We start from the raw sequence: 25,658 nt of genomic DNA, 5'->3' as shown, positions 1-25,658 counted from the left end.
TCTTTCTGTGATTACGCCATTAATTTTTGTTTCGATTCAAAATGCATTTCACTGGGTTTATTAATTTTGCTCATATTGGGTTCATTGCAATTTTATAAAGTTTCAGCCGCCATTTCGTTGAAATTTGTTTCCTATGTTTTATTGAAATATCATTATGTTTTGGCAGCAATTCCTGTTACCACGGTGTTCTGCGCAAACAGGAATGACGCCAAACATAAGTCACCAATTTCGCCAAGGGGCACCCTCAAGTATATTTTTACCGAATTTATATATTATAATTGATTTACTGAAATTATTGAGTTATGCTAGTATTGACTGAACATGACATCTTTAAGTAAAACTAACTATTTATTCAGTATACTACAAAAAGAAACAAAATGGAACGATGATCGTAATATATATAAAAATAATAAAGAGCACGGGCTTCATAGGTGAAAGTTGAATTAGTAGTGCTGATGTGTTCCCAGATTTCCTAAATATCTAAATACCAATGTTTTTTCTTTCTTATTAACACATCTACATCAATAAAAAAAAATAATAAGTAAAAAATAAAATAATAAACATATGAAGGGAAACAAGACATTTAACAGCAATTATTTATTTATTAAAATAAAAAATCGGCGAATCATTGTTTACTTTAACTAGATTGAGTGATTCAATTGTTCCTTTGCTTCAAGACCAATCCATAGGTTCAGGTACATCTCCTTTCCACTCTTGTTTACTTAAAATCCTGCCAAATTGTTTCGAGTTGCCTTTTCGACCATCTTTAGCGCTTTCTGGCTTTTGGGGATTTTCCATCACTTGACCACTGACCAGGTTTTTCGACTGTGAGTTCTGATATAGATACTCCAAGCGCTTGCGAAAATAGCATCTGAGACCGGGTAGGATAGGACCAACACTTTCTCCGCATCTCTTTAATTCTTGCCTCAATTCCACATCAGACAAATCAGATATATTTTTTATTTGACTCATTTTTTTATATAAGTAAATTTGCAAGTCATTCGACTTATTTTTAATAAGTCAAAAATTATATTTCGTTTTTATGACAGTTTATCAAAAATATGTTGTTTACGGAAAAAAGTAGACGAATCTTTTAAAGAAAATTATGCTTTTGCTGACTATACGCTGTTTCTAATTCAAGTCGTTCAATGTTGCAGTTCATAGAATTATACCTGTATATTAATTTCAGATTTGACGCTTATCTACATGAGTTATCTACATAAAGGTTGAATATTTTCTACGTGAAATTAGAACAATTATACTCGATGCTCATTAATTAAATCATGAATGTTTAAGCGTTTAAGGACGATCCTTTCTGACGTCATCATAACGCGTGTCACTAAGTTTCTTTTGGCCCAACCAAAGAATATAGAAAGGAGAAGTCCAGCTTTTCGAACTAAGGAGGAGAAGTGCTCAGTGCGGTACGCTATTCCAGAAAAACAACCTACAGGGTGAGTAACATACTCAAATTCAGCAAAGTATTATTTGAACTAAGATCCAGCGCATGCGCATTAGAAGCAAAGTAACAGTTAGGCTACGCGCAAGGAGCTTTGATTCAAGCAATAAAAACTTGTAAATTACAAATTGTTTTTGGTCGCCTTCTCCTTTTTACATGGTGGACGCTACAAGACGGAGGCTCGGACGGTGTGCAGACCATCCGTAGGGTCAGCAGGAATTAGAAAACAGAAAGCCTTACGTTTCAATTTTTTATTGTGAAATATAATATTTCTTTCAATTTGTTTTTGTGGAATATGTAATTTCATCGATGAACGAAAAACTTGTGTGGTACGTCGTCTGTGAACCGATTGTTGGACAACTTACCATGAATGGTTGGGCACGTTGCTTTCTGCCAACCGCCATTTTATTCTTTCTTTTATGTCAAAATGTGTTAGCAGATTCAGTTAAAATGAATGATATAAATGCATTCTCAAAGAAATATCTTAATTAATACTACAGTACTGTTTATCAATAGTGCAAAAATACAGAGCAAACCAACAAGAGAAAGCTTTTCTTCTTCACTTCAACTCTTCCTTAACCCCAGTACAGGTAAGGAGGAGAAGAGGGTGCAAACTCGTTTCAAGAACCTCTACTATTGTGTCCCTAAATGTTGGTTTCTTCTTTATACACGGGGACCTCACACCTCATCTAGCCTTGAGAGACTGGTTTACATTATGCCAATGGAAGCTAGACTTCTTCCCCTAAGTATATTCTTTGACCCAACTGCGCCTTCTTGCAGCATTTAAAAGAAACAGTTTATTCAGTAGATATAAGTAGATTAGTTCCATAATATTCAATAGAATAGTTGCCACATTACGGTACATAAAGTAGTGTCTCGGTCAAATTTTTTTTACTACTTTACGATCCTATTTGTAGCATAAATGAATTATTGTTTTAAAGTTGTTTTTTGTTGTTTGCTGTTTGTTTTTTGTTGTTTAAAATTTTTTTTCATGATTTATTGTTTTAAAGTTGAGTTTTTATGCTTCATTTCAATCAGAGTTATTGAATTAAGATTTGATTGTGTGAATTTATGTTAGTGATCCAAAATTTTTATATTTTGTGCATTTATGTAGAAACATAAAATTTCTAACACTTAGAAAAATGAAAGTTTCTTACATTTTAGTTTTATAGTACGTAAAAAATATTTCCTTCATATTTTTATTTACTAATGTTTATTTCTAACTCTCATGCAATAAATTCTATCATAAACAGAGAAAATAAAAATAAGCAAATCTACATAAAGGATACTTTTCGCAATTTATTCTTCAATTTAAAAGGAGGAATGTTACATGTCATTCATAAAAATATGTATTTTATTCTACAGTGATATAAATTTAATAATTAGATAAAAGGTGAGAAGTTAAAATATTTAAAATAAATCGACATTTACTTTGCAAAATATATTTTTTGTCCTCATTAACAAACGTTATCCTTAACAGCATTGAAGTATCTCATAAAACTAAAATAAAATAAATGATCAAACGTTTATAAGGAACTTTAAAAGTTCAATTAAAAATACTAAGAGACAACAATAAACTCATAAATTTATTAATCGAACAAATAGTTAATCTTTCGGCGTAGCTTTGAGCCAAAACTGTTTGTGCCAGACTGTTGACATTTGACGCGCATCGATAAAAAAAAATCGCATCATCTTTCTATATGTCTAGAGTATATCAGCATTTGTTTTCGAGATCATTTATTTTTAATTTTGTAAGCAAAATCAGAGCTTTGTATTTTTATTTATTTCAAAGCTCAGGAAAATAACGATGCCTTTCTTAAAGTACACAGCGCTCCCCAGCGGCAGCAAGCTTAACTACTTGTTGAACCATAAAGTAATGGTTTTTTTTTAATATATTTACTTAATTTATGAAATTCTCTTTGATTTGGTTATTTATTTTTCGATTTTTTTTATTATTATTATTCATTTAAAAAAATTTCATGATGTCAAATGTTTATGAAGACAAAGTACATTTTTTAGCACTTAAAGTAGTCAATTTGATTTTCTAAAGTTAATTACGATTCTCTATTTTTCTTGTACGATTGTATTTCCAAGTTGATTATAATAACATACTTGGCGTGCCCCATTAATAATTATGAACTAACGGAAGATTATATACGGATAAATATTATTCCTTATTACATAAATACTTTTTGATAAATTATCAATGCAGATTTCTCATTTCTCTACTTATAGTAGTATTTATCACATAACAGAACTAAATAAAAACAAAATAAACAAAGGTAAATTAAACTATACCCTTTCATGTGACTAGAATAGGTATCCCCACTCTCCACGCTTTTCTCCTCCATTACCATAGTTTCTCTAGCCATAGTCAACATCTCTTTGACGCGCCCTTATTAGGATATTAGTTCATGATGTGGAATCTTAGTAGGGCAGAGATAAATTTGCCATTGGGATGACTTTCGCATTTATGTTAGAGGAAGAGGAAAACCACAAAATTGCCATTGGTTAGCCAACCTAACGAATTTAACCCATGATTTGTTTATCACAATTGAACTAATTTTAAGAAGTTTTTAAAAATCTTCCTAAATTTTATTAAAAATTTTATTCCAAAATTTTAAGCGAAAATGTATTGAATTTGTCTTTTTTATTTAAGGCTGCTTAAAAATAGGGAATTAGCAGCGTAGAATTTTCTTTTATATTTACCCAGTATCCTAAAAAAAAAAAAATCAAAATGGATGTCTTGTAGTCCTTCTATGACGGCATAGCTTCGCAGATTAGTGTAAAAGTAAATCAATGCATTCGCATCATCGAGGAAGTTATAAACACCTCTTATTGTAGTGCCATCTGCTGATAATATAGAGAACCTCCGTCGGGAATATGGCGATTTTACTTTAATGTGTAGTTACTGGCCATTATACTTGGAGACTTAAGTTTGTGTAAACTTGATGAAGAGCGATCTAGTTCAGCCTTGATGCATATTAGAACATAATCGTAACTGTCACTGCTAGCGACGTAGTTTGTTTAGCCTTGTCTACAAATTCCAAATAGTTTTTATTTTTTTATTTTTTTTGACAATTCAAACTTGTTTTTAGTTTAACCTTTAACTCAATGATAATTTTGTTTCTTTAGGTTATTCCGTCCGAAAAGAAAACGCCGTCCTGATGGTTTATTTAAAAAGATGACCTTCAAAATGCCTATAGTGTCTAAGGACGAAATGGCTCTACGTTTTCATCAGAACTGGCGAGAACAGAACCCGGATGATTTTGTCGACGACAACGGAGGTGTCGACGATTGTCTTACTAACCTTAATTGGTTGCAAAATCTGAACATCATGACAAAAATCGGGGCACCGACCCCCGAGACACCACCAGCCAGCCCTGTGCCCTCTCCGGACTCTTTCCTATCGTCTAAGACATCTCTATGTTGTGGAGAAAGGAATTTAGTAAATAAATCAAAGAACAATTTCTGCAACAAACCTGTTGTAGAGGATGTGGACTATAAGACGAATGGAACAGTAAAACCACCTTACTCTTATGCAACTTTAATATGCATGGCCATGAAGGCCAACAAGAACAAAATGACTCTCTCAGCCATTTATAAATGGATAAAAGAGAATTTTATGTATTATAGGAATGCTGACCCTAGTTGGCAGGTAAATTTTTTTACTTTATAACCAATTCTTAGTACTTTTGAATGTTACTAAAATGTAATTGATAAAATTAAACTTGTGGTACAATTTTAATTAACTATAGGCGAGTTGTAAAATGCACCCTATTGTGTATAAATTATGTGAAATGATCTTGGAGATAAATTAGAAAATTCTGAACAAAATATATAGTTTCTGCAGACCACATACATAATAATTTTAGGTACCATTTCGTCTTAGGGAGCCGTAAAAATTTAAAAAACTATTGGCGCAAATCGTACTAGTTAATCGTAAATGTACAAGTGTTGAGGCATATCGTACAACATCACTCATAGCGTCGACCATCTTGGCGGTAATCCAAATAGCATCTCGAGAAATGTGAAAACATTATTTTCCTTCAATTTTAGATTCCAATGAATTAATAAGTCAAGATAAAGGGTCTAGAACACAGAATTCCTTTATTGATTGTGATAATTTTTTTTACAATCAAACGATTTCATTATTTTCACATTCGATAACTTTTTTGTAACCCAACTAAGGAAAACCAATTTTGTTAAGCATTTTTATTAAAAAAAATGAATAAATTACTTAATCATATATATAAAAAATATGTATATATATATATCTAACAGTCTGTAGTGTTTTCGCTCCCCCCCCCCCGGTCTTTCAATGTGAAGGGCAAAAGCTTTTGAAACCGTGTTCCGCTTCTCCTTCGTGTGCCGTAGGGAAAAATGTGGGGTGAAACGTCGGTGTTTTCAAGTCTAATATTATTCCTTTTATAGTAAAATCTTATGACTCAAAAGAATAAAGGGTACTAGTTAATAGAAAAAGTTGATTGATATTCGAATATCTCTAAGAAATAAAGTACCTGCTCTAAGTGAAAAGGCTTCAAATATTCTCATTCCTTTTGCTACTTCATACTAAGCTGGGTTTTCAACAGTTGCTGTTCTAAAGAGCAGCTGTCACCAAACGATGGTTCGTGGACCACTGGGTTGGAGGAATACGAAAGAATTCTTTACATCTACGAAATAATTTTCAGCAAGCAAAGATTTTTCGTTTGGTAGTGTCGGTCAAATTTACCCTCACCCTTCTCACTTGTGTGAATTTAGATCACATTGTATTAATTTTAGAACTGTTGTTGAGAAACTGACCCAATTCTAAGTTTACGATTTCCAATGTTCAACTCCACATCCGTGTAATTTTGAACTCAATTCTGAAGACAAGGGAACTCCCGGATGAAGTACTGAGACAAACTAGCCATCGCGAGATTTTTTTTTATGGAACTACCCCGCACTTGCGTTACATGGGCAGGAAAACCATGAAAAGCTCCAACGGTTTGCCCGACGGCAAGGAGGTTCTACCCCATGATCCTTCAACCACTGAGAATTTACGTCAACACTGTTGTCGGAAGCAGAATTCTTGTCAACCAGCAACCGCTGGGACTCAAGCCTGCTAACCTCATTTAAAAACTCTCTATCCCCTAAGCCACCGCGACTCTATTTGTGGTATTTTATTTTATAACTGACTCGGAACAGCCGACCCGATTCAGAGTTTACAACTTCTCAGTTCACGACTTCCAAGTTACAATTCAACTCTGTTGCCTCATAATAGCTACCTCCCACGGTTAGCCTCAGAGCAAGGGGACTCTAACCTATGATCCGCTTACCACTGAGGATATTTCACGTCAACACTGTGGCCGGTGTAAGCCGGATGTGGAATTCGTATCGACCAGCCATTGCCGGGATCGAACCCCGGTTCACCTCATTGGAAGGCGAACACTCTGACTCCTAAAGGCCTGGTTTCTTAGCACAGGGCGCCGTCAGCTGGAAATCAGCGCTAACCTCTGATTGGTCCATTTGTGAGTTTGATAGTATACGTCATCGAGCGCTCATCTTGAACTGCAATTGCCGTCCAACTCAAATGCAGTTGGATTACAACGTGACGTTAACCACAGAAGCAATGGCGGACAACATCCAACAGCACTTTGAAATCAGCCAAGATTTTGATTTTGACATTAAACATAGCTTCTTCATTAAACATAGCACTCTTCATTTAGCTCAGCTATAATGTGTTTTTTCTTGGACAAAGTCATTATTTGTTCTCTAAAACACTGGTCGACAATAACAAAATCAATACAAATTCAAAATAAATATTTGTTTACGTTATTAACGCATGCGCAATGAGAGATAATGTCTGCGTTGGACCGACTGCTCACGCTGAGCTAACAAAAAAGTATTTTTTTGGCGTCAGATCTACGTCAACTTTCCGCTGACGCCCAGATAAGGCGCTAGTTCTAAGAAACCAGGCCTTGAGCTAACAAACCAGTATTTTGTTGGCGTCAGCGTGACGTTGACGTCCCGCTGACGCCCAGATAAGGCGCTTGTCCTAAGAAACCGGACCTTAAGCCGTCGCGGCTCATTATTTAATCATTATCATCTATTTGACTTTTCTATCTTATCCTTGATCACCTTAATAATAAATTTAATTTTATAGAAAACATAAAGTTTGTACAGTTCGCCTCCCCCCTTCCGAAAAAAAAAAAAAAGAAGAAGAACAGATTACTACCCTGAATAGCTTTTGATCTAAAGAATCGATCTTCACTTTCTAAAACTCAACCTTAATGAGGGAGTGACCTTAAATGTGTTAATTAATTAGTGCAGAAAATATTTCAAGTTACGAAATCAGACACAAAAATGTATTTTATCTGAATAAACATACCTTTTTTTTCGACGGATTCGGATTTCTGACTCCCAAAATATAGGGGATAGTCGCAATCTGGAAATTATGGTCCTAATAGTTTGATCAGGAAAGCGGCCCAAATTTGGACCCCTAGATAATTTTACTTTTTGCGTATTTCGCCATATCTCAAGAACTTTTTACACGAATCGAAAAACTTTAGCACATAATTATGAAACTCGTTTATCCAAACATAATTCTATGCAAAAAATAAGTTTCAGAAAATATTTATTATTCTTTATTATTTCATTTAATATTAGTTGAAAAAAATTTGAATTGTAAGGTATACAATTTTTTACATCATTTTAAAGTATCTAATTTCACATGGCAAAATACAAAATTTGAACAAAATCGGTTGAATAGTTCCTGAGAAATCGAATTTTAAATGTACAACTTTCTTTTCGGCTAAGGCGCCATAAGTGATTAAACTTTTTTCGGCGGGATTTCGATTTTGCAAATAATTAGGTATATAAAAATGATGTGAAATAAAGTATATAAAACGATGCAAAATAAAGTACATAAAAACAATTAAGAAACTATTAAACAATAAAAGACTACTTTATTGTGAAAATATTTAATAAGATGTTAATGAAATTTAGTTTTATTTATATACGCAGTCTTAAATTAGATTTCATATCTGACAGTTGAATTCGCACTTCTGGAACTGTATCTAATCTAATTTTATTTTATTTATTTATTATTTTGTTTTAAATACATAAGCTTAAACTAAAATGAATTATACGAATTATGGTTTTCGTGGAAATAAAAGCTAAAAAAAGGGCTGCAAACGCTTGAAAACGGTTACCAGGAAAACATATTTATTTATTAATAAATTTAGCTATTTTATTTTGTGTCAAAAAGCAAGATAAAAAATACTAAATGCTTGTCCTTTTCATAATTTATTCAAGACATTGATATTGGAAAAATAATAATTTTAAAAAACTCTATTATTTTTCATTGGTATTTCACTTTAATTTTATAAAGAGAACCGAAATGTTAAATAAGATTATTAATAGATTTATTTATAAATACTGAATTCAAAAATCATTACTGTGTGGTAAAAACAAGCCCTAACTTCACGGTCAATCGTTACCATTTCACGGAACCCTAGGGTTCTGCGGAGCACCAATAGGAAACAGAGGTGCTAATGCACAATAGAAAAACGACTAGTTATTCACTAACAGTTGCAAATCAAGAAACATCTATAAAACATTCCATGGGGGAAAAAATCCAAGGCTTCCGTATTTCATCATCTGGATGAGAAATTTATTTGGCGAGCTCCCAAAAAAACCAAAATGTTCAGGTAGGGGGCGTGACAGAGCACGTGACACAGCAGCCCATTTTTCATCATGAGATAGAAAAGAGAAAATGTTTTTTTTTTCGGGGGGAAGGGGGTAGAGAAAAACTAAATCGATTTTTTTTTTTTTTACCAGCAGTTGCACCCCCTTCAGTCAACAAAATGCCATGAATTGATTGTTCCCACTCATTTTGTATTGATTTTGAGGCTTTTAATGCTTCTACAAAAAAAACTATGCATATATAAAGTGCGGCACAATTCATATTGATTTGGAAATAGTTCTTTTTCGCTTTTTTTTATTTTTTATTTTACCTTGTGGCTTAGATTTTATACCTCTATGGACATGATCCAAGGTCTTTCCCGCTTCTTTCTTTCTGTTTTCCTTTCTTTCTTTTTTTCCCCAGCCATTCATCTCTCTGTGTGAAGGAAGCGACTGAATCGGATTTCGTAGCTTAAGAATCAAGAAAATTAAAAATAGAACAAAATAAATTAAGTTCACTAGAATCAGACTAAATTCACTAAAATCAAGAGGAAAAAGATATTTGAAAAAATAAGCTTAATATTGAAAGCGATTAATTGATTATTATGATAGTTTTCATTTTATGACCGCGGTTGAACAGCCGACCCAATTTTAAAGTTTACTTCTACCAATGTTCGACTCCGTAGCCTTGTAGTTTTGAACCTAATCCAAGAGACAATGAATCAAGTATTGGGAGAAATTTGCCTTGGTGGAGGACCTTTTGATGGAACTAACCCAAATTTGCACCTTTATTCACCTCATTGGGATGCTAGCGCTCTATCCCCTGAGTCACCACAGCTCTCATTGTGATCCTTAATGTTATATTACATTAACGGTCAAGCCCTGGGTTATGGCGTCTGTTAGGGTTCGTTGGTAAAATGTGACTGGGACTGCCTTGGCCTATAGTAAGCTTTAGTGCATCTGAAGAAGAAGGTCGTGTTATATTACTTTTCCAACTTAGCAAAAAAAAGTTTTTGTAAAAATAATTAAAACAGATTCAAACAAGTTTTATGGTAAAAACTCATTTTAACGGCTTAAACGTCTAAGTAAAATTTTAAAAATGTCACTATTTTAAAATGATAACGGCTGGTAACTCAAAAGCTGTATTGTTAGCAATTATGCTGGATAACCAAGAGGTTCGTATACGCTTTATTTCTTTAAAATTTTAAAATTCTATATGACTGGCTCTGAAATTATATAATTTTAATATGNTATGATTTAAACATTTATTAAAGTAATAGTACATTGTGTAACAATAGTTTTATGAAAAACATATTAATCTTGAAATTTAAATACCTTAATATTTATTAAATAATAAGTAATTATAAATAAGTAGAAATAATAAGTAAATTAACTACAGATTTATTGCTTCTTAACCAATGAGATGAGTGTACCTGGTGTTTTTTTTGCAAGGTTCGCTATATTGGGTTCAAAATTGGTCAATTTTAATCGGAAATCCCCTCGTAACTCCACATTTAATTTATTTCTGTACTTAGTTAAGATTGAATTTACGTGACTGAAACCGGCTTCAACCATAAAGGAACTTGGAAAAGCTAGCATTAAAAGGCTGAGCTATTTCATAAAGTTCTACATATTTTTGCATTATATTATTTGTTCGAAATTTACTTATTGTTAAATTTTTTAAAAGCGTCTTTGCTTCAAGATCCGATAATAATTCAGCAAACTCATCTTGCAGGTTGATGTTCACGTTTTTGATGATGCGTTTATTAATTTATGTTCTATAAAGAAACTGATATTAAGTCAATTATAAAAAAAATTCACAAATTTTACACACTCAATTAGATACGTGTGATTTACGTATTAAGAACTGTTTTTTCTTTGACCCCCAATCGACCCTTCCGATTCGGATCGACCCCCTGGCTCAGATCAACCCCCACTTTTGTTAAATAGACCCCTGGGGGTCTATATAGACCACTTTGGCGACCTCTGACCTATAATCGTGTTATATTACTTTCCCAACTTAGAAAAATTATTTTTTATAAAAATAATTAAATTAGATTCAAACAAGTTTTACGGTAAAAACTCATTTTAACAGCTTAAACGTCTAGGTTAAATTTTAAAAATGTTTCTGTTATAAAAAGATAACGGCTGGTAACTCAAAAACTATAATGTTAGTAATTATGCTGGATAACCAAGAGGTTCGTATACGCTTAATTTCTTTAAAATTTTAAAATTCTATGGCACTGAAATTATATAATTTTAATATGACAATTATATAATACTTAATTATGATAATTATACAATGTTTAATTATGTTCTGTTGTGTTTAGTTATGTTGTTAATTATGTTATGTTGCGTTGTGTGTATACCATGTTTAGTACAGTGTGAGTATTCAATTACTTTTTCTTATTTTTTTTTACGTAAAAGAGTTCTTCAGATTAATAAAAATAGGTGCGCTTTCTCGTCAGAAAATTTATCAAAACAATATCTTTACTTTTAAAGTTTTTTAGAGGCCGAAAAAAAATAAGAGCAATGTAATATAAAGTAAAATATACAAATTCTTCCTTCATATATTCTTGTTAAGAATTATGATTGAAATTATTTATCGTATTGTGTATAAATTAGAGTCATACGGCATTTTTTGAATCATAAATTTCCACGGTATAGTGTTTTCGTATTGTTATTTTAAATTTCTATCTATTTAGATTAATTTTGCATTTTTATAAGAATATAAACTTACGAGTAGTTACGAAATAATTATTTGTAATCCTTTCTAAAATGGCTATAGAGATTTCAAACATACAGTGCCGCATACTGCTCTACTATTTATTGGCAACGGAGTAATAGCGCATATACACGAGTTATGGGAAATTATGGGAATTTTTCTTTCCAAACTAACGCTTTGTAAATCTTTCCTTTTTAGCAATCTATATTATATAAAACGCTAATACGTATGTATCAATAAAACCGATTATATTTCTTTTCTCGAGTTGGCAACAGTTTTCATTTTTAATTGATANATAAGAGCAGTGTAATATAAAGTAAAATATACAAATTCTTCCTTCATATATTCTTGTTAAGAATTATGATTGAAATTATTTATCGTATTGTGTATAAATTAGAGTCATACGGAATTTTTTGAATCATAAATTTCCACGGTATAGTGTTTTCATATTATTATTTTAAATTTCTATCTATTTAGATTAATTTTGCATTTTTATAAGAATATAAACTTACGAGTAGTTACGAAATAATTATTTGTAATCCTTTCTAAAATGGCTATAGAAATTTTAAACATACAGTGCCGCATACTGCTCTACCATTTATTGGCAACGGAGTAATAGCGCATATACACGAGTTGGACAAAATTATGGGAATTTTTTTCTTCCAAACTAACTCTTTGTAAATCTTTCCTTTTTAGCCATACATGTAATATTTTACTAAACTGTTTGCACGTTTTGAAAGACCATGCTTGAAGCTTTTTAGAAATTATTCAATATTTACCCTCGTAAAATTTGAATCGACCAAAATGTGGAGAGGAAGTTGATTACTTCTTCCTAGTTTTAATACCAGCAATTTTGAAATCATGCAATAGGATTGCAATATTCATGGTGGAATAATTTTTTAATTATAGTGGTATTGAAAAAGGAGTGAAGCTTGTAATTTATTCACTGCTCTTTTTGATCACTGCATAGATAAAAACAGTGGCCGGAGGTCGCACACTACAAGTAGTGAAACTAGTGTAGTCGCTACTTTTTTCGTAGTTTGCAGTGAAGTGTGCTATTTCTTTAAAAGGAAATTAGTGTAGTGAGTAGTGAGGGAAAAAAAAAAAAAAAAANGCTCTAACTCAACTAATTTTTCTGATTTGATGAGTCTTGTAGTTTGCAGTGAAGTGTGCTACTTCCTTAAAAGGAAATTAGTGTAGTGAGTAGTGCGAAACAAAAACAGAAAAAAAGCAGTATTTGTAGCGATTCCTGGTAACTACTTATAACGTAGTTTAGTAAAGAAACACGGCTCTAACTCAACTAATTTTTCTGATTTGATGAGTCTTGTAGTTTGCAGTGAAGTGTGCTACTTCTTTAAAAAAAATTAGTGTAGTGAGTAGAGCGAAAAAAAAAAACAGTATTTGTAGCGATTTCTGGTAACTACTTATAACGTAGTTTAGTAAAGAATCACGGCTCTAACTCACCTAATTTTTCTGATTTGATGAGTTTTGTAGTTTGCAGTGAAGTGTGCTACTTCCTTAAAAGGAAATCAGTGTAGTGAGTAGTGCGAAACAAAACAAAAAAAAAACAGTATTTGTAGCGATTCTACTTATAACGTAGTTTAGTAAGGAAACTCGGCTCTAACTCAACTAATTTTTCTGATTTGATGAGTTCAAATTTTCGCGGGTCCATCAATGGATGCAATGAAAATGACCCTGAGACCGAGCGTTAACAAGAATTACATATTTGTTGTTGTTGTTAATTTACGTCGCGTTACAGCTGCACAATGGCGACGGTCTGGGAAACATCCCGGAGGATGATCCGAAGACATGCGATCACAATTTTGATCCTCTGCGGAGGGGATGGCACCCTGCCTTGGTAGTCCGACGACCTGCGCGCGAAGTCGAGCACTTTACGGTAGCACAGTTTAACGAGGACCAATACCGCACACCCTCGGTCCCTACGCAGACTGATCCAAATGGTCACCCACCCGCACACTGACCGTAGCCAGTGATGCTTGACTTCGGTGATTTGCTGGGAACCGTGTCTTAACGATCAGTCCGCTGCGGGACATATTTAGAAACATATTTACATATTTAGAAACACTTTTAACTAATATTTAAACTAGCCATTACGAAAAATAAATAATTACTTCGGTCATACTTTCACTTACAAATGTACACTCGTGAAACGTTAATGTTATTTCTAAGGAAGGACCATAATTTGCTAGCTTATAGCTCCTGCTAGCTTATAGCTCTCATTAAAAAAGGAAGTTTTTTGCATGCTCTTTAATATTAATTATTTTTTATTCGTTACGTCAGATTAACTTGATCAGTATGAACATGATAGCATTGGTAGATTACGTCAACAGTTTAGCATTTCTAGAATTATTCGAAACCAATTGTTTATAGTTATGCTCCTAAAACGTGAATTCATAAAACTAAATAATTTAAAGTCAACAGTAATTTATATTTTTTATTTTTGTAACCGTCGTTGGAGTAAATAATTTATTTTATCGGGTTGAACTGCTAAAAACTCGTTTCGCTTAATCTAAAAACGTAAGGCCACCAGAAAGGACAAAATAGGATCATAAATTTTAAAATTGGATTTATTTTAGCTATTAATTGTGTTGGTACATGTCTTTCCGTTTTGTGCAGGATTTCGTAACGCATTTCAGTAACTGATATTGATTGCTTACTTTTTACACCCTGCGCGAAAAACGGGTATTCAGCTAGTTCTTTTCAAAATATTTTGCTTGGCTCAAATATTTAATCTTTTAAAAAATCTTATTTCGTAATGAAATTAATTATAGGTTCAAGCTTCTGTAGTCGTGAATTCGTTCGTCAATTGATAAGTTTAACGTTCCGTATTCGTCAATTGAATGCTGAATTCTAAGTAAAAGAGACTATAAATTTAAGTTTCCGTAGTAGTTAATTGAATCCTAATTCCATAGTAAATGCAGCTATAGATTTAAGGTTCCGTAGTCATCAACTGAATGCCAGACGTTCCCCTGGCCCCTTCTCTGCAGACCACGTCTTACAGCAAGAAAGTTCAATTCAACATTGAATCAGAAAAAACACAATGGCCATTATACATAATGAAATTGAACACTTTATAGTTGTATGATTTTTATTGTTGCTCCTAATCCAAGATATTAACATCTAACCTTATTTTTTTCTCCGAAACTACCGTATAATAAGCAAAATTATTGAATCAAAATGCTCAATACCTTATAAGACTTGAGTTCCCTTACTAGAGACAGACATGAGAACCAAATTGTCGTGATTTGGAAAATTTAAAAAATAATAATAAATAAATAAATAATATCAAAATACAGTGTAAAATGAGCATATTTTTTAAAAATTCTTAAATTGCAGAGGTACTTTGGGACTTACTGGAGAGTTAAGAGTGGCCATCTTGCTGCACTGTTCGAATTTTCATTCTATAATTTAGGTAGAATGACCGGCAGCAATCAGTCCATCCTATTAACAATAAAGTTTATGGTTAAGAACATTTCTTACCTTTACGGTTTTGAAACCGCTTACAACTAATACGGTTAAAAAAAAATTTTAAAAAATTAAACGGTTCTGTAGTTATTTACAACTGGCATTGTTTCTGAATCATAAAAATGAAACTTAAGCGGATATTGGAACCCTGTGGGTGTTGCGCCATTAATGCGGGAATGGTAATTTCGTATTCCAACAGTCCAACGTCACCGATTGAAGAGTTCAGGACACTGGGAACACTTCATGGACACTTCACGAAACACTTCATAGACACATGGAACGCTTCATGAAAGAAATAGCGTAGAATCAACGATAGGTTCGTACCCCTGTTCAGCAGATCATGAGACTGGACAATCAGCCCTCTCAGCTACAGTATTTACCCAGTTGCACGGATCAAAATGGCTTTATAAAGTGGGCCTTGTTGGTGCAAACAATTTCTGGTTGCTTAACCGTATAAGGAAATGTTTTTCTCACACTTAACAGTTTAAATATAATTTTTAATGTTTATTTGACTATTAAAACTAAATAACCTTTTAATAACCAATTTTACTATTTTCGCCGAGTGTAAACAGTGCCGAGTGTTCGAACAGTGTAAAACATATGGAGACCTCTTCAGTAAACCATCTATGCCCTAGTTTCTGTTTTCCATTAATGGCTCAAAACTCGTCTTTTGTATCGGACTTGAAATGAAATCACGATAAATCTGCACCAAAGAAATTTTGATTGTTTATACAAATTAGTCTTGATCTGCTATTTCAAAATTATTTTCTATTACAAATACATATCTACGACAGTTAATGATAATTATTTAAATCTGCAGAAATATTCTATGCTTGGAGTTTAGTAGTAATCGAACATCTATTTCTGTCAAATAAAGATCGATTTCAGCTTTGCAACTCAATAAATATCACTTTATATGGGACGTCATCCCCCAAACTATTAGTTAAACACTCATAAATACCAAATAGTAGGGATGTTATTTTTAAATTTAGATCTGGATCGCGTGTGAAATTCGAATATTCTCGAACATTAACCTCGAAAAGTATTTAAATTCATGGTTGTCAGTCGAAATCTTAACGGGTACTTCTCCGTCGATTTATAAGAGATGCAGAGCCCCTTTAAATCAGCCGGACTGGGTTTTTGAACCCACCAATATTCGGTGAATGGGAAAAAGAGGAACTCCGCCCACCCTCTTTACTGGACGCGGTCCAGTGGCCGAAAGGTCGATGGCCATTTGGCATTTAAAGAGGCACAACTTTACTTCAAGGACACTCTCCTTTCCGCATTCTAATGGAATTTTAATTAATTGTTCCAATCTAGTCCATTGTTCTTCGTTTTTACTGTATTACTTAGGGTTGTTTTTCCTCATGGGATAAACTCTACTTTTTATAAATATTATAAGAAATTTAATAAATTTAATTTTTAAACTTATTTCACACCCTCCAAATGCTACAAAATTAACGTAGCAGCTGATTTTTGCCTGAGGCAGATATGCTCTGGACAGCGGATAAATATTTTCGAATATATGGTAGTCTTTTAGTGTATGATTCTTGGCTTTGTAAATTTGATTTTTATAGGATTTTTACTCACCACTATTTTTAAATAATTCAAAAAATTATGTAATGCGCCACTTAGCTTTCCTCCTTTTTTTCTTTCCTCCAAGCCCTGAGCATGTACCTAGGTTATGAAAACCCTTAACCATATAGCCCAGGACTTGGCCGCTGGTCCAGCTCCACTCCAGCCTAAATAACATACAAATTAAAAAATTTAAAACTTTAAAAAAAAAAATAGATTTTACTGAAAGTGTGGAATTTAGGAAGAAATAAGACCAAAAAAAATATTATACATGTAAAATGGGAAGTTATTAAAATTTTAATAGATAGTCATTATCCGCTAAGAAGTTCATAACTGTTATTAATCTTTTGTTTAAGGTATTGTTTGTAATAAAAGTTTTCTGCCAAATTTCTAAATTTGTTGGGCTAGGTTGACGACTGTGCCAGGAGACAGTGTAGGAACAACTAGTGAGATAATGTTCAGGCGAACCTTGTTGGCCGCAGGTGCAAAGATCAGTATCTGTTATATGCAGGTAATTAAAGAATGTTGGGAATGGTCCATGACCCGTCAAGAACCAGATGACTTGTTTTGGAGGAATTGTTTTAAAAAAAGTAACATTGTTAATAATTTTGAATAGACGTCTGCCTCTGNTCTGCAGAGGGGATGGCACCCCCGCTTCGGTAGCCCGACGACCTGCGCGCGAAGTCGAGCACATTAACGAGGACCAATACCGCACACCCTCGGTCCCTACTCAGACTGATCCAAGTGGTCACCCACCCGCACACTGACCGCAGCCAGTGATGCTTGACTTTGGTGATCTGCTGGGAACCGTGTCTTAACGATCAGTCCACTGCGGGACCAAAAAATTATGTAATACGCCACTTAGCTACAGTTCAACCTTGGGAGCTTCCCTGTCCGAGCGATATCGCCGCCAAATGCTGTGCAAAGCGTGGAGGTAGCGGGTTCGAATCCCGCCGTAAACCTTGATGTATTCTTCGTTATGTCTTTCTGAATTGTTTCATCTGTCCTTCTATTTCACAATGGTTTATAAGCCTAAAAACTGAGCACACAAGCTTACAAATGTATGTAATTTCAATAAAACGATTCAGTTCAACCGTGTTGAGACTTTAAAAAGCTCATATAATTAACCGAAAATCTACAAATTTCAGTTCGCAGTTCTCGACTATTTTTTGAAATATTTAATCGTATCCGGAGTAACTGGCATCTCAACTGTGGTATCAAAGGTTGAGCTTTGAGATGGGACTACCACTTCTTATAAATAGTTTAAAAATCTAAGTTAAATTAATTGAGGATATTAATTAATAATAGTTCAAAACTAATGAATTTTTCTTATATACTAGTTAATATGTGTTATATACTAGTGAATTAGTATTTAATATTTATAGTGGATTTATTTATAGTGGAACTGTTATAAATATTAAATACCAATTCACTTGTATACAAGACATGTTAACTTGATTCTATCAAGAGGTACCTTTTGATAGATGAAGATTAACATAGTCTAAAATTAAATCCCCTCAAATCCATATATATCTTAGAACTACCAACTGAAGTGATAGTGAAATTTATATTCTGATAGTTTATTCTTGATACAATAAGTTTAATATTAACCATTTATCTAATTAGTTTAGTAATAAAATGCCTGAAAACAGTGAAGAAGAAATTTCTCTGCATTGTTACAAGTTTTTCACTTTACCTAATTCGGGTGGGGAAATTTTAAATATTAAATTAGTTTGGATTGGAATTTTTTTTTCAAAATGATTTTTAAGTTTAGTTTAATTTATGTCTGCATGTAAAAGTTTATAAAAAAATGTCGAGGTTTATATGCATACATACACACTTTGAAAAAAAACATTTAACTTTAACGTATGGCATCATAAACTGATGTGTGGAATCGAATACTTTCCACCATTCCCTACTCAACAGAGAAGTAGAGAAACTTAATATTCACTCGAGTGAGTTTTAAAAACTCCTGGTTAGGAATATATTATTAAATTGCATAAAAATTGCAGCTTGTAGCAGCGACGCGGAAATATCTAAGATCCGATCAAAAATTTCATGTAACATTAAAAAACGTTGTCTCTCAGTGTTTGCGGTTATAGATGCTGACACAATTTTAAACTGTTCTGCGGACAGTATAATTGCAATTTCACTACTATCAGAAAAATGATTTTTTTAAAAAAGTTGTTGAAAGAAAAAAGTTTCTTTAAAAAGTCCAAAAGCGTTGGTAGCTAAGCAGTTGAATACTATTTCTGCAAAATATTTTGCAGGCTCTTCAATGGTTTTTTGAAATATGGTAGAAATTTAAAATAGAAATTTTTTGCAAGCAATTTTTTACAATATCAATAGATTATTTGGTCATTTATATACATGTTTAAAATATTTATGGATGATGGTTTTTAAAAATTCCTTTAAATCAAGCATATTAGGGTCGTGTTGGCTCAGGGGATAGAGTGCTCGCCTTCTAATGAGGTGAATCAGGTTCGAATCTCAGCTATAGCTGGTCGATACGAATTCCGCACCCGGCTCACACCAACCACAGTGCTCACGTAAAATATCTTCAGTGGTAGACGGATTATGGGTTAGAGTCCCCATTACCGCTAGGTTAACCGTAAGAAGTTTTTATAGTTTTCCTCTCCTTTGTAACGCAAATGTGGGTTAGTTCCATCAAAAATATCCTCCACGAAGGCAAATTTCTCCCAATACTTGATCCAGGAGTTCTCTTGTCTTCTGGATTGGGTTCAAAATTACAAGACTACGGAGTGGAACATTAATAGCTGTAAGTCCAAAATTGAGTCAGCTGTTCAACAACGTTTATTACAAAGAAAAATCAAATATTATTAAACTAATAATACAATACTAATGTTGCAACATGTTGATGATTACGACAATTATGACCCTTCATCCATCAGACAATGTTAATTAAATATGTTTTTCAATTTTGGAAGGTCTGCAGGGTTGTAGGATTTAGCACTAGGTGCGTGGGACCGCATACACGTCTTCTGGGTGATGGCTGTGTGGTTTCCGTGTCCGAGGAGTCTAGGTGCTTCGGACCACCGCAAGTGCAGGGGTTGATGTTTTACGCAATGGCCATGAAAAGCCGCAAACCAGCTTCGCGGATCGGTCGGCCACATGCGGTGACCAATTATGACCCTTTACGTTTTATTGAATTGTAAAAGAATTCTCAGCACATTTTAAACAAAAATTTCGTGTGAGGAAGCATAAACTGGAATGCTTTTATGAATCAAATAAATTTTTGTATTTCATTCATCAAGAGCATCCTTTCTATCATATTTTGAGTAATTTAAAAAGAAAAATCCTAAAAAGGTATCAGACTTTTTTGAAAGATTTCGCGAAAAATATTTTTTATTGTTACTCGTTGATAATAATGTATCAAAATACAAAATTTTCAAGACTAAAAATTATTAAAATCTCCATTGAAGTATAGGAATGTACCATTTTGACATCTTAATCGAATCTTTTGTTTATAGAAAATGTTTCGGTCATTTCAGTTTAAATTTTAAACGAAGAAGTAAACTGTATATTAATAATGTAAGACAAGAATTTATCAAAATATAAGACTAAGTTTATTTTTAAACGAAGGAAAATTATAGCGGGAGATAAAAGTAACTTTCAGTATATTATAAAATATTCATAATATTTAAATGTTTGTCAAACAAAGGGACAATAAAATGCACATAAGGTGCATTTCCGTCATAAAAAAAAAAAGTTATGACCGGGTGGCTAATTTACAAGCCAACGGCTAGCTCTCTTTTATTTAGCTTTTCCTTTTGGCAGTATTTGGTTGCTATTATAATGCTAGCTTTTATTTATTTATTTATTTGAAATTTGTTACCTGAACTAAAAAAATGACAAAAATAGAGTTTTATTATTATTATTTAAGAGAATGTCGAATATAAGAGTGCTGAATTTGAAAACCCCACTCTCCCACGCATAACAGATCCAATATCCGTGTAATGAAGAGCATACAAATTAAGCAAGTTAAGTTTACCTTAAATTTTTATTTGCTCTCGATTTAAAATTGTGGCAAAGTCTCCGTGCGTTCTTTTTAAAATGTTTCAAAACGTTGAACTTCGTCAAAATCTGTAATATGACCCGTATGTAATCTGTTTTTTAATTTTTTTTTTTTAATGGAAGAATTATAGAGTCCTTTTAATATTTTGTATACTTTATATTCTAAACTAAATGATTTTTTCCATTCAACATTCTGTTTTTTTTTCATGTTAAGTGAAATGCATAAAAATAGCTATTTTAAAGGCTCCAGTGTATTTGAAAGATAAAAAATAAAAATGTTTCAAAACGATATTTTATTCTACCGCTAAAAATTCCACAATGAATATTGTGAAAAAAATTACATTTTTATTAAAACGTACTTTTGAAATCTTTAATTGATATTGAATAATCGAAATATTGCTTAGTGAGTGCGGGAAAAAAATAATTATTTGAAAAATAATATTTAACTTCAATGAGAGTTTATTGCTAATGGGGAAGATTGATGAAAAACGAAACTAAAACTGAAATCTCTCTTTCTTCACCAGGCTTTACCTTATCAAAAAGATATATCACTGGCAACTTTTATTTTCTTTTGTTAAAAAGATAAAGCCTACATGTGATCTAGATCGTCACAATAGATTGTATATGTTACAGCGTAATCAGCGGCAGAGAAAAGAGGAGTATTTTCTACTCTGATATCAATAATAGAGAGTTTTCTGTCTTTGAAATTATGTCAGGCGTTATGAAGAATGGTTTTAGTTTTACTTGGGAAATCGAAAACTTCTCTTTTTGCCATCAAAATTCCATCTCAAGCCCACACTTCCCTGATGAAAATTTTGATCAAATTCCTTGGCAGTTGACTTTATTTCGAACAGGCTCAACACCAACGCAGGATGATACTAAATTGTATTTCATACTAAGCAAAATTGAAGGACTGAGGAAAATTGTCATTGATTTTAAAATAGAAATAATCGGACCAGGTGGTCACCTACTATTCGTTTATGAAGAAAAAAGTAAAGTTGTCAGTTCTTATTATCTAGTTAAAAGTACTGTTAAAGAACAGGATATTTTGCGAGTGAATAAAGATTTCCTGACTGTTTGTTGTCATATATCGAGTACAGAATCCAGTGTTGCGAACTCTCCAGATTGCCTTGCTCGAACTAAAATTATCGTTAATCAACTAAGCTTTCGATTGACCTGGGAACATGACGAGATAAATGCACTGCTAGACATGAAAAATAAGTCAATTATGACGAGATTTTTCTATTTTTCAGATACGATTGAATGGAGTATCACTTTTAAAAAAATGATAGAAGATGTACAAATAAGAATTAATAGACATAATAATGACTCACTGCAATGTATCGTCTGCAAAGTTAGTTTGCTAGATGTCAAAGGTAATCAAATATTCTCTATTAAGGACAAGAATATTTTTTCAAAAGACGATAACCAGTGGATAATGCCTTCCTCATTTCCAGTCTCCGAAGTAAAAGATAATCGAGATAAATGCATCAAAAATGGAAGAATGTTTATTTTGTGCGAATTATTTTGCTCTGGAGGCATAGAGTCGCAAGCAGTAATCTATGGAAACCACGAAAGAAATGTCGATAACGTCAACGATACCGATATTGGTCTACACACCTTGCAAAGTGATATTCGAAATTTATTTTCTGATAAAACATTATGCGACGTTAAGATACGAGTTGAGGATGAGATCGTACAAGCTCACAAATCAATTCTAGCCGCCCGGTCGCCAGTATTCCATGCCATGTTCCAACTTGATATGGTTGAAGCGAAAGCTGGAATTGTGGACATTCAAGATGTCGATATTGACACTTTTAAAGTGTTTATGAATTATATATATTGTGATACCGTGGACAAAATGGATTATGACGGCGCTAAAAATCTATTAATCGTTGCTGAAAAGTATGAAGTTCTTCGCCTGAAGGAAATGTGTGGATCCTTCTTGAAGTCTGAAATATCAGACAGAAATGCGTGTGAAATTGCAGCACTTGCAGACATGGTTTCCCATAAAGGTCTAAAATCTTTTGCGATAGATTTCATCGCTGATCATTCAAAGAATATTTTAATTATGCCGGAATGGGTTCCATGGATAANTGGATATTTACCAAAACGACTATGTGATTATCAACATTCACCAGTGGAAATCAGCAACCACCAATTTAGGTCATTTGCAGTAGCATATATATATATATATATATAAATTTTTTAATATTTTTACTAAAAAGAATTAAAGGAAAAATTTGAGAACCCTTACGAGTTAAAGGGCAAAATAGTTTAGTTAAGAGAAATAAATAAGAAACTTTTTTTCATGTGTAATTTGTGTTGGTGCCTTTCACAATCTCGGGGGGGGGNGGGGGGGGGGGGTGGATGAGCACGTGCTCCGTAAATCAGTTCCTGCTCCAAATATCCTTTAATGGGATGATTGTTTCAAAAGAAGCAGTTATAATAAAAAGTGCAAGCTAGCTGCTGTTTGTAAAATCTTGAAACAGTTGCGCTAGATACAAACGAACAGATTTAACTCGAGAGTAACTAACTTTATTCTTTCTAGATTGTGTTTTTTGTCTTTAACTTCTTTTCTAAATGAAATACAATGTGACGTCAATGTATGAAATATTCCAATTCAGTGCATTACTTATCTGTTCCAACTTAATTTTTAAGGAAACATGCAACTTTTTATGCGTTAGGAGGCTCCGTTTACTAATCCCCATTATTGCTTTACATTCATCATTGTTTCGCTATAAAATGTCCATGTTTTTCACGAAAAACAAATATATTTGTGTTAATTCAATATGTTGTGTCAATATACATTCAATATATTGCACAGAAAAAACTATTAATGAACCAAATTTATCAAGAAAAAACCATTTTATTAATAAAAAGTTCATAATATACTTCTAATTTCAACCTTTATTTATTGTAGTTCATAATTCATATGTCTCATCCTTTATGTTTTTTTACTCCAATTATTAAGAAAAGTATTAAGAACTAGTGGGCTGCTCCCCCTGCTCGCTAACGCTCGCCAACTCCTGAAAATTGCTACGTAATCTTATATGGTTTGCTTCGCAAACCAAACTCGCTTCGCTCGCTACTAACTTAGGTGCATTGCAAATGCACAAAATTCTAAGAATTCAAAATAATCAATCAAATCCATATAAAGACTTTTTTTTTAAAAAAAATTACATCTTTTTAGTAAATACTAAGTCATTAAAATAAATTTGAATTCAAATAAATGACATGTAATTCGTTGAACCTATTAGAAATGTGTTATAGTATAATTCGTGATATAAATGAGAAATCATCAAATAAATTTCGTAATATATAAATTCGTGAAAAAAAGCACTTTCGACAAAATACTAAAATAGAGATCTATCGACAAAGACTACTCACTTCTGCTTAGCTTAATAGTAGGAGATTGCCGCAGCTGATGCTCTCTGGTTATTTCAGTTTCCGTTTTTAAAAGCGCTATATGTTGAGCCACCTCAGCTAGATTTGGCATGTGACATTTTTAGCGGCAATCATTGGTCGATTCGCCGGGTAAGACAAATAGTAAAGTAAACAAAACAAAGCAAACGTTGCCACCGGTGGGAAAGAAATAAAGCTAAAATGTGGGAGCCACGCAAGAGAATTATATATATTAGATAATTACAAAGAGTGGTAAACCAAAAAAAAAGTTTCTAAACTTTTCCCAACGACTCGTAATCTTCGATTTAACTACCACTGAGGATGGTTATTATTAGCAGTGTGATTTTATATATACACTCGGACCTCCATTTAACGAAGTTGCTAAATCCCGATAATAAGTTCGTTATATGGAAAATTCATTAAATAAAATAAAAAAATTTGAAATACTTAAACAACACAAAACATGTTTTGAATTCATAAACACTAGACATAATTTAAATAGCAATTGATGCACCTTTATCTTGTAAACTAGTATTTACTGTTTATTTTATAAATCTTAACTATAAAAGAAATTTGCATGGAAAGCAAGAATGGAGCAAAATATGATCCAGTGTTACACTATCATGCTACATACATTTTCAATTAAGAAAAGCTAATGTATAAAATGTAATGTATTTATAATGCAATGTATTTATGCATATAATTATAACTGCATTTATTATAAAAGTAATTTTAATTATGCATTACCGCATGCGTTCTTAAGTTTAATTGCTGCGGATCAAATTCATTAATTTTGCCTGAGATTTTCGTTTGAAATGCCAACAAAAAGGAAAAGGTATTTTATTGTTTGCTCTAAAAAATAAGAGGCTTCGAAGTTCATTCCCCCATCGAAAGCGTTGACAAGTTTGAAATGTTTTGAAATATTATGGGAAATTGGTAAAGTGAATTTCACAAAAAATTTCATTAAATAGAAAATTCACTTCACTATGTGGAAGTTATTTTACAAAGAAATCTCCAAAATGTTCTTGGTTCCTCAAAAAAAAATCGCAAAATAGTGAAATTCGCAAAATGGAAGTTAGTTAAATAGAAGTCCGACTATATACATATATATAGTCGTTGGTTTTGGATCTCCGGGAAAAAATATTATATAAAATTATAGTATTAAATCAATAAAAAGATAAATAATACAAAGATTTCACTGTTATAAAAAGTTCTGATCATATTGTTTAACTAAATTTATAGTTTGTTAGATCAAATTGAAGAATACACTAGTCAACAAAATGTATTTTATATATATATATATATATATAT

The 25,658-nt window shown here is 32.6% G+C and overlaps 2 protein-coding genes across 2 annotated transcripts in view; both read left to right on the top strand.

Annotated features, from left to right (window-relative positions):
• LOC107447875 (uncharacterized) overlaps positions 1–25,658 on the top strand; it is a 106,486-nt gene that overhangs the window by 66,636 nt on the left and 14,192 nt on the right. Inside the window, exon 2 of the mRNA XM_021148952.3 lies at positions 4,592–5,114. Within this exon, the coding sequence (XP_021004611.1) occupies positions 4,641–5,114 (474 nt within the window). The 5' untranslated portion in view covers positions 4,592–4,640. The remainder of the gene's footprint in view (positions 1–4,591; positions 5,115–25,658) is intronic.
• Positions 21,570–23,009, top strand: LOC139424968 (speckle-type POZ protein B-like; the record flags this gene model as incomplete). Its single annotated transcript, XM_071177324.1, is given in 1 exon segment — positions 21,570–23,009. A coding segment is annotated over 1 exon segment (1,358 nt), but the record flags the coding sequence as incomplete, so codon positions are not given.

This window comes from Parasteatoda tepidariorum, chromosome 2, assembly GCF_043381705.1.
Source record: "Parasteatoda tepidariorum isolate YZ-2023 chromosome 2, CAS_Ptep_4.0, whole genome shotgun sequence".
In the NCBI taxonomy this organism is placed as follows: Eukaryota; Metazoa; Arthropoda; class Arachnida; order Araneae; family Theridiidae; genus Parasteatoda; species Parasteatoda tepidariorum.
The sequence above is the reverse complement of the archived record's forward strand: the minus strand, read 5'-3'. Positions and strand labels throughout refer to the sequence as shown.